A 13,493-nucleotide genomic window follows, 5' to 3' on the forward strand; every position below is an offset into this window, starting at 1 on the left:
CAACAAGGTCTGTCTAGTCAAGGCTATGGTTTTTCCTGTGGTCATGTATGGATGTGAGAGTTGGACTGTGAAGAAGGCTAAGGGCCGAAGAATTGATGCTTTTAAACTGTGGTGTTGTAGAAGACTCTTTTTTTTTTTAATTTATTATTTATTTTTTTAATATAAATTTATTTTAATTGGAGGCTTATTACTTTACAATATTGTAATGGTTTTGCCATACATCAACATGAATCTTGAGAGTCCCTTGGACTGCAAGGAGATCCAACCAGTCGATTCTGAAGGAGATCAGGCCTGGGATTTCTTTGGAGGGAATGATCCTGAAGCTGAAACTCCAGTACTTTGGACACCTCATGCAAAGAGTTGACTCATTGGAAAAGACTGATGCTGGGAGGGATTGGGGGCAGGAGGAGAAGGGAACGACAGAGGATGAGATGGCTGGATGGCATCACTGACTCGATGGACGTGAGTCTGAGTGAACTCCGGGAGTTGGTGATGGACAGGGAGGCCTGGCGTGCTGCGATTCATGGGGTCGCAAAGAATTGGACACAACTGAGCGACCGAACTGAACTGACTGCAAATAATCCTTAGGTTTCCTGGTGGGAAGTAATTTTAGGACTTGCATTTGAATCATGCACTATGAGGCTGGTAGATAGGAGCTGACAGGTGAGGGTATTTATCTAACATTTACTTCTCAACATGACTTGGTTTCTTCTGCATGCTGTCAAGTACAAGATAAATGAAGAAATTTATCTTTTTTTTTTAAGAAAATTTAGTGGAAAATGTCAGTCAAGAGATTGAAAACTTTAAAGCTTAATTGAAACCAAGAATGTGCTCAAGGAACAAATGGAGGAAAATCAAAGCTAGGAACATGTACAAAATACAGTTTTCTATATTCGTGAATTTCAGGACAACCATTTGTGACTGGTTAGAAGCTAATACAGAGAAATAAATAGTACTTATAGTAAAAAGTAAAGTGAAGTTGCTCAGTCATGTCTGACTCTTTGCAACCCCATGGACTGTAGCCTACCAGGCTCCTCCATCCATAGGATTTTCCAGGCAAGAGTACTGGAGTGGGGTGCCATTTCCTTCTCCAGGAGATGTTCCTGACCCAGGGATTGAACCCGGGGCTTCCGAGTTGCAGGCAGATGCTTTACCATCTGAGCCACCAGGAAGCCCAAATAGTACTTACACTAAACAATTAAAGTATAGGCCTGTCTTGAGAAATAAATGTCTGAATGGTCAAAGAGACATCATTATAGGGAGGAAGAATGACAATCCTACAGAGAGGGAAATGCTGATGGTAGGAGATCTGAGATGGGCTAGAACGCAGAGGTGGAAAGTTAGCTTTAAAAAGGTAGGAAGAAAGGAACTGTAGCTTTGGTGATGCAGAATGATTTTGATTTGACAAGAACAGTGGATGAGAGAGTTGCTGAGCCATAAAATTATTATTTTTCATTGAAGGCATATGTTTGGGAGGGAAAGACAGAGGTATTGAGGATTTGTTGAAGAGAAGGAAATGGCAACCCCCTCCAGTACTCTTGCCTAGAAAATCCCATGGATGGAGGAGCCTGGTGCAGGCTACTGTCCATGGGGTTGCAAAGAGTCGGGCACAACTGAGCGACTTCACTTCACTTTCACTCACCAAAGGTGAACAAAGGAGTGAAACAAAGTTTATGAGACCTGACTGCAGAATAGCAGGGAGAAGCTGACCAAAGGCTAAGAAACTAGATCTCTTACCTATGTTACACTTGTGTCCTGCCATTGTGTTGATAGCATTCACTGATTTTCTTAGCCCAAAAAGAAAAAAAAAAAAATCTGTGTATATAAAACTGCCTTTATTCATCAACTCTCCAAGTCAAATAGTTCTAACTTCCGAGTGGGGAAGGTTTGCCTGCCGGTTGTCGGGACTGTACTCACTCTCTGGTCTTCGGGACTCAGCTCGGACATCAGCATTTCAGTGTTGTAGGTGCTCCATTCCCAGCTCCGGTTGACGAAATACTCCAGCATGGAAAGGGTTCTTAAAAGCCGATTCATGAGCTTTGTCATCCTGAGGTAAAGATCACATAGGAGCCAATATCAGTGCACCACAGGTGGTGGCTTTCCTGCTACTACATAGGGGTATATGAAAAATTAGGTCTGAAAAATATAAAAGTTATTCCTTCCCACGTTTCCCTCAGTTCCTCATTAAAATTCTTATTCTTTTTTCTCTTCCACATTAACCCTCTGTTGAAAGAAGGGATGCAGCTGAACCTAAAGGAGCTTGTTCTAGCAGGCATTTTAATACCACTAAAGCTACTTCTCTGTCTCTTTCCTACCATCTCTTTTTCAAGAGTTGCAAGTATTTTAAAAGCCGAGCAAGATATTCACCCCCAATGACATACTCTTCGTTCTTGAATTCTGAGGTAGACAAGAAGAAAACCTATTTCTCTTCTTTAATGTACGTTCTTGGATTTTTTTTTTTTTAATTTATTGATTTGAGGTTTCAAATCAATGAGAGTTGTATATAACTCTGGGCAGAAGTGGTGACTATATTAGCATCTGGTGAACCAAAAACAGCTCTTAATGCAGATTTAAAGGGGAAAATATTTTATTTGTTAATAATCTACTCAGGCACAGTGCTGATAACGTTTAAAAAAATATTGTCTCCACTAATACCGGTAACATCCCTGTTAGGTAGGTTTGTGTTTTTATGAACAGATAAAGTTAGCTTAGAAAAGATTGAGTAGCCATGATAATATCATGTGTCAATGCCAAAATTACAACCCAGTTTTGATGGACTTCAAAAAGTCTCTGCTTTTGCAAATGGGACCCCCTGGATCTCATTACTTTAAATGGATCAAATCTTTTAACCCCGTGGTGAGGACCTGTTGTTTGAACTTCCCAATTTTGTAACAATTTATATTTTTAAAAAACATGCTTTCTTAATTTATACAGTATGATTCCATGAGGTAGTCAGGGTCTATATTGTTTATCTTCATTTTGCAGAAGGATTAATAGGTTCAGGGTCACATAGTTAATGCTCAAAACTAGATTTTCTAGCTACAAATCATATCTGGCCTAAAGATCATTTGATTTTTATCTTCCACCAGTTAGGCTAATCTTGGTAACAGTGACTACTATAGTTGACCCCATAATGACTTATGATGCTATTTTGGGAATTTGGTCTTATTTCTGGTCAAATCCTCATGTCCATATCTCTAATGACTCATGAGGTACTTCTCTCATTGTATTATGGGAAATTCTTAAGCAAGGCTGTAGAATCATTATTCCCTAATTCAAGCATCATAATAGGTTTCCATTTGCTATTGTTATCTAACATCTTGGCTATAGAATGAATATTTATATCCCCCCACAATTCACATGTTGAAACCTATTACTCCTAATGTGGTAGTATTGGAGAAGGAGACTTTGGCAGATGTGGAAAGCCCTTATAAAAGGGACCCCAGAAAGCTCCCTTGGCCCTGCCAGCCTGTGAGGACACAGAGAACATGGCTGTCAGAAACCAGGAAGTGGGCCCTCAGCAGATGCTGGATCCACCAGCACCTTGATTTTAGGCTTCCTAGTCTCCAGTTCTATGAGAAATAAATTTCTATTGTTTATAAGCCACATAGTTGATGATATTCTGTTACAGCAATCCAAACAAATTTACAATCTTTATTCATTTTACAACTCTGAAGTAATTGATATGATTTCAATAGACTTACTTGTAAAAAATAATCATTGTACAAGTGATTATACAATGTGTACAATGGTTTTGAACTGTGGTGTTGGAGAAGACTCTTGAGAGTTCCTTGGACTGCAAGGAGATCCAACCAGTCCATTCTAAAGGAGATCAGCCCTGGGATTTCTTTGGAAGGAATGATGCTAAAGCTGAAACTCCAGTACTTTGGCCACTTCATGTGAAGAGTTGATCCATTGGAAAAGACTCTGATGCTGGGAGGGATTGGGGGCAGGAGGAGAAGGGGACGACAGAGGATGAGATGGCTGGATGGCATCACTGACTCGATGGACGTGAGTCTGAGTGAACTCCGGGAGTTGGTGATGGACAGGGAGGCCTGGCGTGCTGCGATTCATGGGGTCGCAAAAAGTCGGACATGACTGAGCAACTGATCTGATCTGATCATTGTATGTACAGGACTGTATCAGCAAAATAGTATTTTTTTAGAAAGAAAGAGTACACTTATTATTCTCATGTGGTGAAGATCTTATTAATACATACAATGCAAAAGCTATAAAGGAAAAATGACTCATTTTATCATATAAAATTTTTCTTTGGTAATAATAGTGATTACTATATTTTATGCACCCTAATGTAAAATCCTGTAAAATAGGTATGATTACAATCTCTTTTTAACAAGTTAGTATTTAGAAAGGTTAAGTAATTTAGGGCTCATATGGATAAATTAGTGAAGGCCAGGATTTAGGTCTGTAAGTCTGACCAAACTCCATGCTCTTAAGACTTGCATAATATGTAGTTTCCCTTGTATTAAAAATGCTTCATAATCAGAGCTACAGGATAAGAAACTGACTTCAAGAAACCACATTAATTATATATTTACACATATATACATACCCACACCACTTTCATAATAAGTACAACCCAACAGAAAAATAGAATATTGTTGTTGATTAATTGCTACATCGTGTCTGATTCTTATGACCCGGTGGACTGTAGCCTGCTAGGCTTCTCTGTCCATGGGATTTCCCAGGCAAGAATACTGGAGTGGGTTGCCATTCCCTTCCCCAGAAGACATTCCTGTCTCAGGGACTGAACCCGCATCTCCTGCACTGGCAGGCGGATTCTTTACCACAGAGCCATGAGAGAAGCCCCTAAATAAACACACTGAGAGAGAATTCCTCCTTTGAAAACTATATATTTATACATATATACATATACACACAGCTTCCATAAATTAATAAGTAAAGTCCAATAGAAAAATAGAAATATTAGCCATAAAGAAGAATGAAATAATGCTGTTGTAGCAACATGAATGGACATAGAGATTATCATACTAAGCGAAGTAATTAAGACAGAGAAAGACAAATATAATATGATATAACTTATATGTAGAATCTAAAAAGAATGATATGAATGAATCTACTGTGAAACAGAAACAGGATCACATGGAAAACAAACTTACGGTTCCCAAAGGGGAAAGCGGGGGAGGGATAAACTTAGAATTTGATATTAACAGATACATATTACTATATATAAAATAAGCAATAAGAGCCTGAATATACATATATGCATATATATATATATATGAATCACTGCTGTACATCTGAACATTGTAAATAAATTATATTTCAATAAGAAACAAAATTAAAAAATAGGTGAGAAATAGAAGCAAGCAACTCATAACAGAGAAAACATGAATGTCTAATAAACAAATGAAAACCCAGCCCCTCCGTCAATCAAGGAAAATGCAAATCAAAGTGACAGAGATGTTAGTTCTTGTCATTAGCTTAACAATTCAAAATATTGATTTCTGCGAAGTATTAATGAGCTGTTGTGATAGTGTATAAATTGACAGAGGCTTCCTTTAAGGCAACCTGGTAGTAGTCATAATATCCATGTTGAATGTACCCTCCAATCTAGCACGCCTACCCATCAGCATCCTCCACAGACTAAAGGCACATTCTATCAAGATGCGTGTGCACTGACACTTGTCCCATTGTTTGTAATGGGGGTGAAAAAGACAGCGCTAGCAGAATGACTTGGATTTTCACGGAATACAAGTGAAAAAGAAAGTATGTAGGATTGATTTAAACATACATAGAGACACGCCTTACCTCTAAGCAAAACCATACATATGGTTGTAAATGCATAAGTGATTACACACAAACACACTTGGGGAAGGAAAGGGTCCAGAAGGATTCTAGCACTTTCTGCCTTAAAGATTATTCTTAAGATTCCTATCACCAAATGAATCATCGTTTCCCATGAATATTACAATTTAATTTCTTACAAACAAAATACATAAAGATTTTTACTGGGCCTGTTCCTCCTGTGTTTTTCTTTTCTTCTTACTGAACTTTGCTCTTCATCCAGGTCTCCTTCCAACTCTGATATATTTTAAAGGCTTGTGTTTCTGCCAGCAGTGTTTGGTTTTCCTTCTTTTCCCATCTTTATTTAATAAGCCCGTTATACAAATATTTCCCCACAAACATAGTGTCCCCCTTTTCACCTTACTCAAGAAGAAACTGACAATGAGTTATGAACTCTAAGTAAGATCTCTGAAAATGTGGATAAACTCTACATTGCCTAAGCATTACTCATTTGCTCTACTAATAAGAATGGAAATAAACACACTGAGAGAGAATTTCTCCTTTAAAAGAGGCTAACATCAGGCTTCTGATGGCAGGAATTGCCTTTGGTAATTATGATAATGATGATGACTCAGAAACACAAAGTGTTATTCAAGTGAGACCAGAGTAGAAAGGGACATGCCCTAAGTCACCCAGCGTCAACACCCTGACACTCTGCTCCCTCTACTCTCTTCACTCATCTCCACGTGGCAGTAAGTTCAGTTCAGGTTTCTCCAGATCTTTCCTCTGTCTCTGCCTCTGAGACTACTTAAAATTCTTTCTCTAACTTCCATTTCCTCACCTGTAAAACTGGGACGAGAATACCCTCCTTGGGTTGTTGTGAGAATTAAAATAAGGTCATCATGCATCACCCCTTGTTTGTATGTGAGGCTGTTAACATTGTAGCACATTGTAAGATTAACTGTCCTGCTAAATCACTGAGTCACATCCAACTCTTTGTGATCCTATGGATTGTAGCCCGTCAAGCTCTCTTGTCCACAGGATTGTCCAGGCCAGAATACTGGAGTGGGTTGCCATACCCTCCTCCAAGGGAAATTCCCAACCCAGGGATTGAATCTAACAGTTTACAAACTCCCAGATACAGACTCTCAGTTGCTTTTCTTTTTAGGTGAATTCATCACGCAAGTTCCTTAACATTAAGGTAGGGTTCCCTTGGGGTTCCCACTACTACTGCTTTGATTGTCCCTCTGTAGAGATAAAATCATAACTAGAGATATAGTTAACTCCCTTAGAGATATAATCATAACTATGATTCAACTGTCACTTTGACCCGTAGGTGATGGGAAGGCAAAGGACTGGAGTCCTTAACTTTCATGCAGACACTCCTAAAGCTATTGTCTCCGTTTCTCACCTGGGCTTCCTTCCTGTGAGACGAAGATAGAAGTCATAGATGATGGCAGGGGCCCGGTGACTGACAGCATTCCAGTAATGGGTTGTGATGTTGTTGGTTGTGAAGTCAGCGTTCGGCCTCCTGAAAGCTCTCTCAAATGGGATTTTTTCAAAGGTTGCCAAGACTTGGAGTCCTGGAGAGGGGGTGGGGATGGGGGAGATTAAGTGCTAAATCCAGGAGCATTGCAAATGCCACCCATTATGGTGGATGGCATTTGCAATGGGTCAAGTCAAGAATAATACTAAGATTTTTACACCAGGCAAGTGGTCATCTGCAAATTTAAACAATGTAAATTGGTTAAGAATTGAATCCTTCACTTGAAACCTTTACCCTAAAACAACTTCTTGGGAAAATAGTTTTAGTCAATACTAAAATTTCAATTCAATTTCAAGGTTATTTAGTCTATTCAGAAAGCCCAAGACAGAGCCTGGGGGTGTTATTTCTTTGGTTGGATCATCACTTGCAGAACAATCAGGAAAGTTTCTTAACACTTTACTTAAACTTTTATAAAGATTTATGTAAACTTTTATAAAGATTTATGTAAAAGAGAGACTCTAAAATTAGGATTCCTTCATGTTGGTTCATTTTAAATACCAGTCTTTTACTTCTTTGGTATTTCTACTACTCTGGCAATATGTCAGACTCAATTGTTTTACTCTTGTCTCCAGAGTTTTCTTAAATAATAATCTTAAAAAGTATATCATTACTTATATAAAACCTGGTTTAAAGCTTTTAATGTACATCTGTAAATCAAATACTTATTTTCAAAAGGTACTCATTCTTTTGAACTCAGTTTTGATTTTATTTTTGTAGAATTTTCAAAGTTGCCTAAGTTCATTGCTCAGTTATGATGAAGTTATCAATTATTATGATAATATGGTTACTGTCCTCTGTAAAAGATACTACCTGGAAGTCTGTATGAAAAATATATACCCCATACAGAAAAGATTATCCAGAAACATCTGATCCTGGGTCTTTTCCTCCCAGAGGGATTCATGTTGACTTTACAAATCCCTAGTGGGGTGATCATTAGACATTCATACCCGTCATCTACTTCTATGTCCGGCTCCTGCTACCCATGTGCAATGAATGAATCATTTACTCTCTCTGGGCTTTGTGTGTAAAATAAAGTGAGAACACTAGACTATTTTTTAAAGAATTTAATTTTTATTGTACCATACTTTCATTTCGAAAATACAAAGTTTGTAATGGTTTTGTGAATGAAAGGCTTTCCTCTAAATTTTATCCTTCTTGTTGAGTGTTAAAGTTAGTACGTGGCAAATAGAAAGCTAGATTTCTAATTTTAAGAAATTAGATATGCAACAAAGGTTTACAGTATAGCACAGGGAACTATAGTTAATATCTTGTAATAACTATAATGGAAAGTAATTTAAAAAATAATATCTCTGTTTGTGTATAACTGAGTCACCTTGCTGTGCACCTGAAACACTGTCAGTCAGCTATAGTTGAATAATATATACATATATAAAGAAAAAGGTTAATAAGTGGCTGTGTAACATGGAACAAGCTGCAGTGATTTGACTGTCTGACTTTCACTGATTCAGCAATTTCTGTCAAAGCAAAGTTTATTTTAAGAGCAGAATGATATCTATCTATTTACATATCTATATCAGATATCTATCTGAATCACTTTGCTATATACACGAAATTAACACAACATTGTAAATAAGTATACTTCAATTTAAAAACAAGGAAAAGAGAAAAAAGCAGAATGAGAGTTTTATATGTACTATAATCAAAAGAAGTAAGCACATTAGATTATTTTTAAGATCACTTTTAACTATTACACTGTGTATGTTCATAAAATAGACAGTAAGAATTTTCAGCAAGAAGAAGACTATTTTGAATCCCATGTATGGAATTTACATGTAGCATCTTTTGATTTAAGAACTTAAGTATTTTGGTTACTTCTACTAATGCCTCTTTTTATGAGTGATACCTTAATTCTGTTACTGAGATAGAGAAGATTTATTTTTATTTCCAAATATTTCCAGAATTATTTCATTATATGATCTAAATAACTGGATATGATGGTAATAGATAATTTCATTTTACTTTTACTGAAATAATAACTTTGCAAATAGAATAGTGCAGTGGAATGCTCTGAATTGGAAATAAGATTCTAACAAATTAAGCACATTTAATTTTTTTCAACATCTAGTAGCTAAACAGCAATTAGATGATCTAAAAGTTTTAGATATTCATAAGAAAATCAGAAGCAGAGTACAAGATTGGTTAGCTAATTTTCTGGCATATGCAGGATTAATTCTAATTCAATTCAACAGGCTACTTTCAAGGTTACACTATGGCTGACTGCCTAAATTAATAAAGAGTATCACTGACTCAATGATACCAGTTAGTATCATTGGATTTTTCTAAATCTACTTGGCCATTAATCATGGCACATTCTCAGTGATATGTCCGGGGGGCGAGGGCTGTGTGCATGAGCACAGTGGCCAGGAGAAGTATTTTATCACTGATATTGCTTATAAATACTGACTTTGGCTTGACTTTATTTGTTTTTTAAATCCCTACAGCCAATGGACCCCTTATTGCTCACACTCACGCCGCTGTTTCGCTGGTCCCTTTCTTTGAGATACCACAGTGCATTCTAATTAACTCTACACATTCACAATTTGCAGTTATTTTTCTGGCTTTACCTATGTTTTATCTTTTCCTGCATTAGACTCAAAGCTCCACGACACGTTGTTTTCCCTGCGGCAGATGCTAATTGTGGACGCTCGTTCTCTAATGGCTCCTTAGGTACTTGCTACAGGCACTTACCCATTTTGCCCCAGTTACAGGGATTGAGGTTGCCAGATGTACAGTGGTAGACCAATGTCGACTTAGGTCTGAAAAATGAAAGTTAAGTGAATACAAGAAAATGGAGAACTAATGAAAGAAAGATAAGGGAAAATAACACTTAAACAAATTTTTTTTTTCTCAATAATTCCCATGACTAAGGCACTCTTAGGTGGCTCAGGCGGTAAAGAATCCTCCTAAAATGTGGTAGACCGGGGTTCAATCCCTGGGTTGGGAAGATCCCCTGGAGAAGGGCATGGCAGTCCACTCTAGTATTCCTGCCTGGAGAATCCCGTGGACAGAGAAGCCTGGCAGGCGACAGTCCATGGTGTCACAAAGAATTGCGCAGGACTGAGCGACTAAGCACAGCCTGACACACAGGCGCTCCACGCAACACTTGCATCTTTTGTTCCTTCTTTGGGTTAAAAACAAAACGGAAAACTAGGAAAAGTGCAAGTGTGTGTGTGTACATGTGTAGGAGGAACAAAATCCCAGTAGGCTGACACATTTATGGAGCAAATGGAGGCACCATGAGGATGACAGAGCAAACTGTATTTCTAACTCCTTGACATCTTTACTTTGCAAAAATATGGGTTTGTTTTTCCCTAAATCCAATGAAGCGCTGTTGGATTGGACAACATCTAAATATCTAACTTCAGATAATTAATAAAAATTTTGTTTACTAACAAAGTTAAATATACAAACAACCTATTATTTTTCTTTGTACTAGAAAATACCTCTCTCACACACACATGGTGATCTGAACTTTTGACTTTTATTAGGAACTGAGAAGTGAAGAAAAATATGCTCTCATTTCATCTACTTTTATCTTCTTTGCCTTAAAAAAGGAAGCTGTGTTTTAGGTTGCTGAATAGAAAGAAAAGCTTTTCAATTATTGAGAATTTCATGGTTAAGTGATTTGAAGAATTTATTATTTTATGATCAACCAAGTACTAACTGGTATTTATAAAAAACTCAATGCCTATATTATGACATAACTGGAACTCTGTGAAATATCCAAACAGATAACCTCTCACATTTGGGGTCTTCTTCAGTAAAATTCATATATTTTGAATAGGTGCCCAACATAATTACCCTCCTCCTCATCAAATCTTTGAAAGCCAGTTTAAGGATCCACTCCACACCTGTGAACTGCCGTGTACCATCCTACAGCCAAAGTGAGATTGACCACTGTGTCTGCTGGAATCAAATCTGCCACAGCCATCGGAGTAGCTCTTATGGACCGAAGAAACCCTTTCCCAGCCTGCACAGACAAAAGGACATAAATTATTGAGCCAGGCGTTAAGTAACAGTTGGGGCTAAAGTATATATCAGACAGATAGTACCAATGCTGGTAGTAATAATAACTAACGCTGATCACTGCTTGCTAGGTTAATGTGCCAAGACTGACTGCTCTCAGGCCATCCAACCTCCCCAGCCAAGTTCAAGTGCCATCTCCAAGAACCACCAGTGATCCTCAGGTTCCTCTTCAGAGTGAAATTCCTCAAACTTGTGAGGAGTTTAATGTATTTAGCTAATTAATAAACACCAAGAATAAAATAAAAAAAACAAGAATAAGATTTAATATCTTAAAAATTAATTCATAAGATATTCTAAGAATTAAGTTTTCCCAAATTTCCCATTAATTTAACTTACCATTTCTTAAATGATGTCATTTTTAGCTAGAGTCTACTAGTTTATAAGAAGTAATAGGCACTAGAAATTATAGAAATGCCTTTTTAAACTGATAAAATTCCACTGCTTAACAACAACTTTTTATTACTTGTGGAAAAGGCCACCGTTATTTATTTTTTGTTCAGTATCTTTGTTTACTTCACAGATCACTGATGCTATATAGATGCAAGAATTGGGAATTGTTCATGTTAATAAATGCCATGTCAATAAATAAAGGAGCCAGTTTATTGACTTTTTGAAGTAATTGATTATTTACACCCTGCATGTTTCCAACATCAATTTGCAGTGGTCAGCACTTATATTCCTAATTTCTGTCTTCTTGTAACTGATTAACCTTCCTTTGGACAAGCATGCCTGCTAAGTTGTTTCAGTCGAGTCTGACTCGTTGCAACCCTATGGACTATAGCCCACCAGGCTCCTCCGTCCATGGGATTCCTCCAGGCAAAAATACTGGAGTGGGTTGACATGCCCTCCTCCTGTCCTTTGGAATATGGGAAATCAATTTGGAAATTTTTAGAAAATCTGAATGCATGTGTAGCTTTGCTAACAGTGTAATAAAACTCACTCTGGGATCATGTTAAAATAGCTATGTTCTGAGTTACTGAACACTCACTTCCAACTAAGCCTCAAGAGTTGAAGGCAGGTAGGGAACAGAAATCGAAAGAAATTAAAAAGAAGTTCATTGTTACTGTCTTTGACAAGTAGTCATAATTCACTGTCTTTTATTTGTATTGTAGTTCATGTTGGATCTAGTTCTGTGAAGAACAGAGGCACAGTCTGAAACATGAGATCCCTCACAAAATTTAAACTCATTTAAAGAGGTGAAGTCCATTTCAATGTCCGAAAGAGAAGAGTTGTAGTTCTGAGCCTAAAATGCTTCAGTGTGAGCCGGAAAGCGCCGCAGCTCACAGGACCAGTCTCCCCTGCAGGGAGACACACGCAAAGGTCTGCTGACCCAGAGGAGCGGTTGGTGTTTTCCTTGTCTGTGAGAGGATTAGTGTTCAAAAGTGTGTCCTATAGTCATCAATTTTTATATTTGAAAAACTTGCTTTAATTGGTAGTCCTTTTTCTTAGATATATTGAGAAATCAATGTTGATGTATTTATGCATTTATATATTTCTATCCAAATGCACATAAATTTAATAATCTTTGGGAATATGAGTTTTATCACATCCCTAATTCTAGCTATGGTTAAAGAGCAAAAAGAAGGAAATACCCCCATCCTGTGTTAACTAAGCATGGTACTAGAGGCTCAAAATTCTATCCAAAAATAAAACTCCTAAGTGGCAATTGATGATATCACAGTACTTCTATTTTCCTGATAATGATATTGACAGATAATTAAAGTAATTTCATTCTGCCTCTATTTTTCAATCAGCAAAACTGAAATAATTTGCATCAATTGTAGTGAGTAAAGGAACGCTTATAGTTTTGCATCAGTAAAGCTAAGCCAATATTAGAATTTTGTTACTGTCCCTCCACTACATTTGAAGTAATTATTTCCACACTGTTATACATACCGCAATAATGAGCCCACTAGGTCCATTTAAGTTATCAACCCAACCCTAAAAAGAGAAAAGGGAAAAGATCTCTAGTTGGTTCCACATGTCAGAAAATCACAGTACCTTTGGAATATCTGCAGTCTAATCTTAAACTTCAAACAACAACACTGAGACTCCAGCCAATAAACTGTCTAGTCCACTATTTCCAAAATTACAAACAGAGATCAGTGAGAAAGCACTGGATATTTTCTGC

General features: G+C 37.3%; 1 protein-coding gene across 5 annotated transcripts in view; it reads right to left on the bottom strand.

Annotated features, from left to right (window-relative positions):
* Positions 1-13,493, bottom strand: part of FAR2 (fatty acyl-CoA reductase 2) — a 177,461-nt gene that overhangs the window by 10,162 nt on the left and 153,806 nt on the right. For 4 of the 5 annotated variants that reach the window (XM_059886546.1, XM_005206902.5, XM_010805374.4 and 1 more), the window contains 5 exons: positions 13,259-13,303; positions 11,188-11,306; positions 10,025-10,092; positions 7,181-7,352; positions 1,918-2,047 (listed from right to left, as the gene is read on the bottom strand). In XM_059886546.1, the coding sequence (XP_059742529.1) occupies positions 1,918-2,047; positions 7,181-7,352; positions 10,025-10,092; positions 11,188-11,306; positions 13,259-13,303 (534 nt within the window). The remainder of the gene's footprint in view (positions 1-1,917; positions 2,048-7,180; positions 7,353-10,024; positions 10,093-11,187; positions 11,307-13,258; positions 13,304-13,493) is intronic. The other variant, XM_059886547.1, reaches the window with a different exon arrangement.

Source organism: Bos taurus, chromosome 5 (assembly GCF_002263795.3).
Source record: "Bos taurus isolate L1 Dominette 01449 registration number 42190680 breed Hereford chromosome 5, ARS-UCD2.0, whole genome shotgun sequence".
Taxonomy (NCBI): Eukaryota; Metazoa; Chordata; class Mammalia; order Artiodactyla; family Bovidae; genus Bos; species Bos taurus.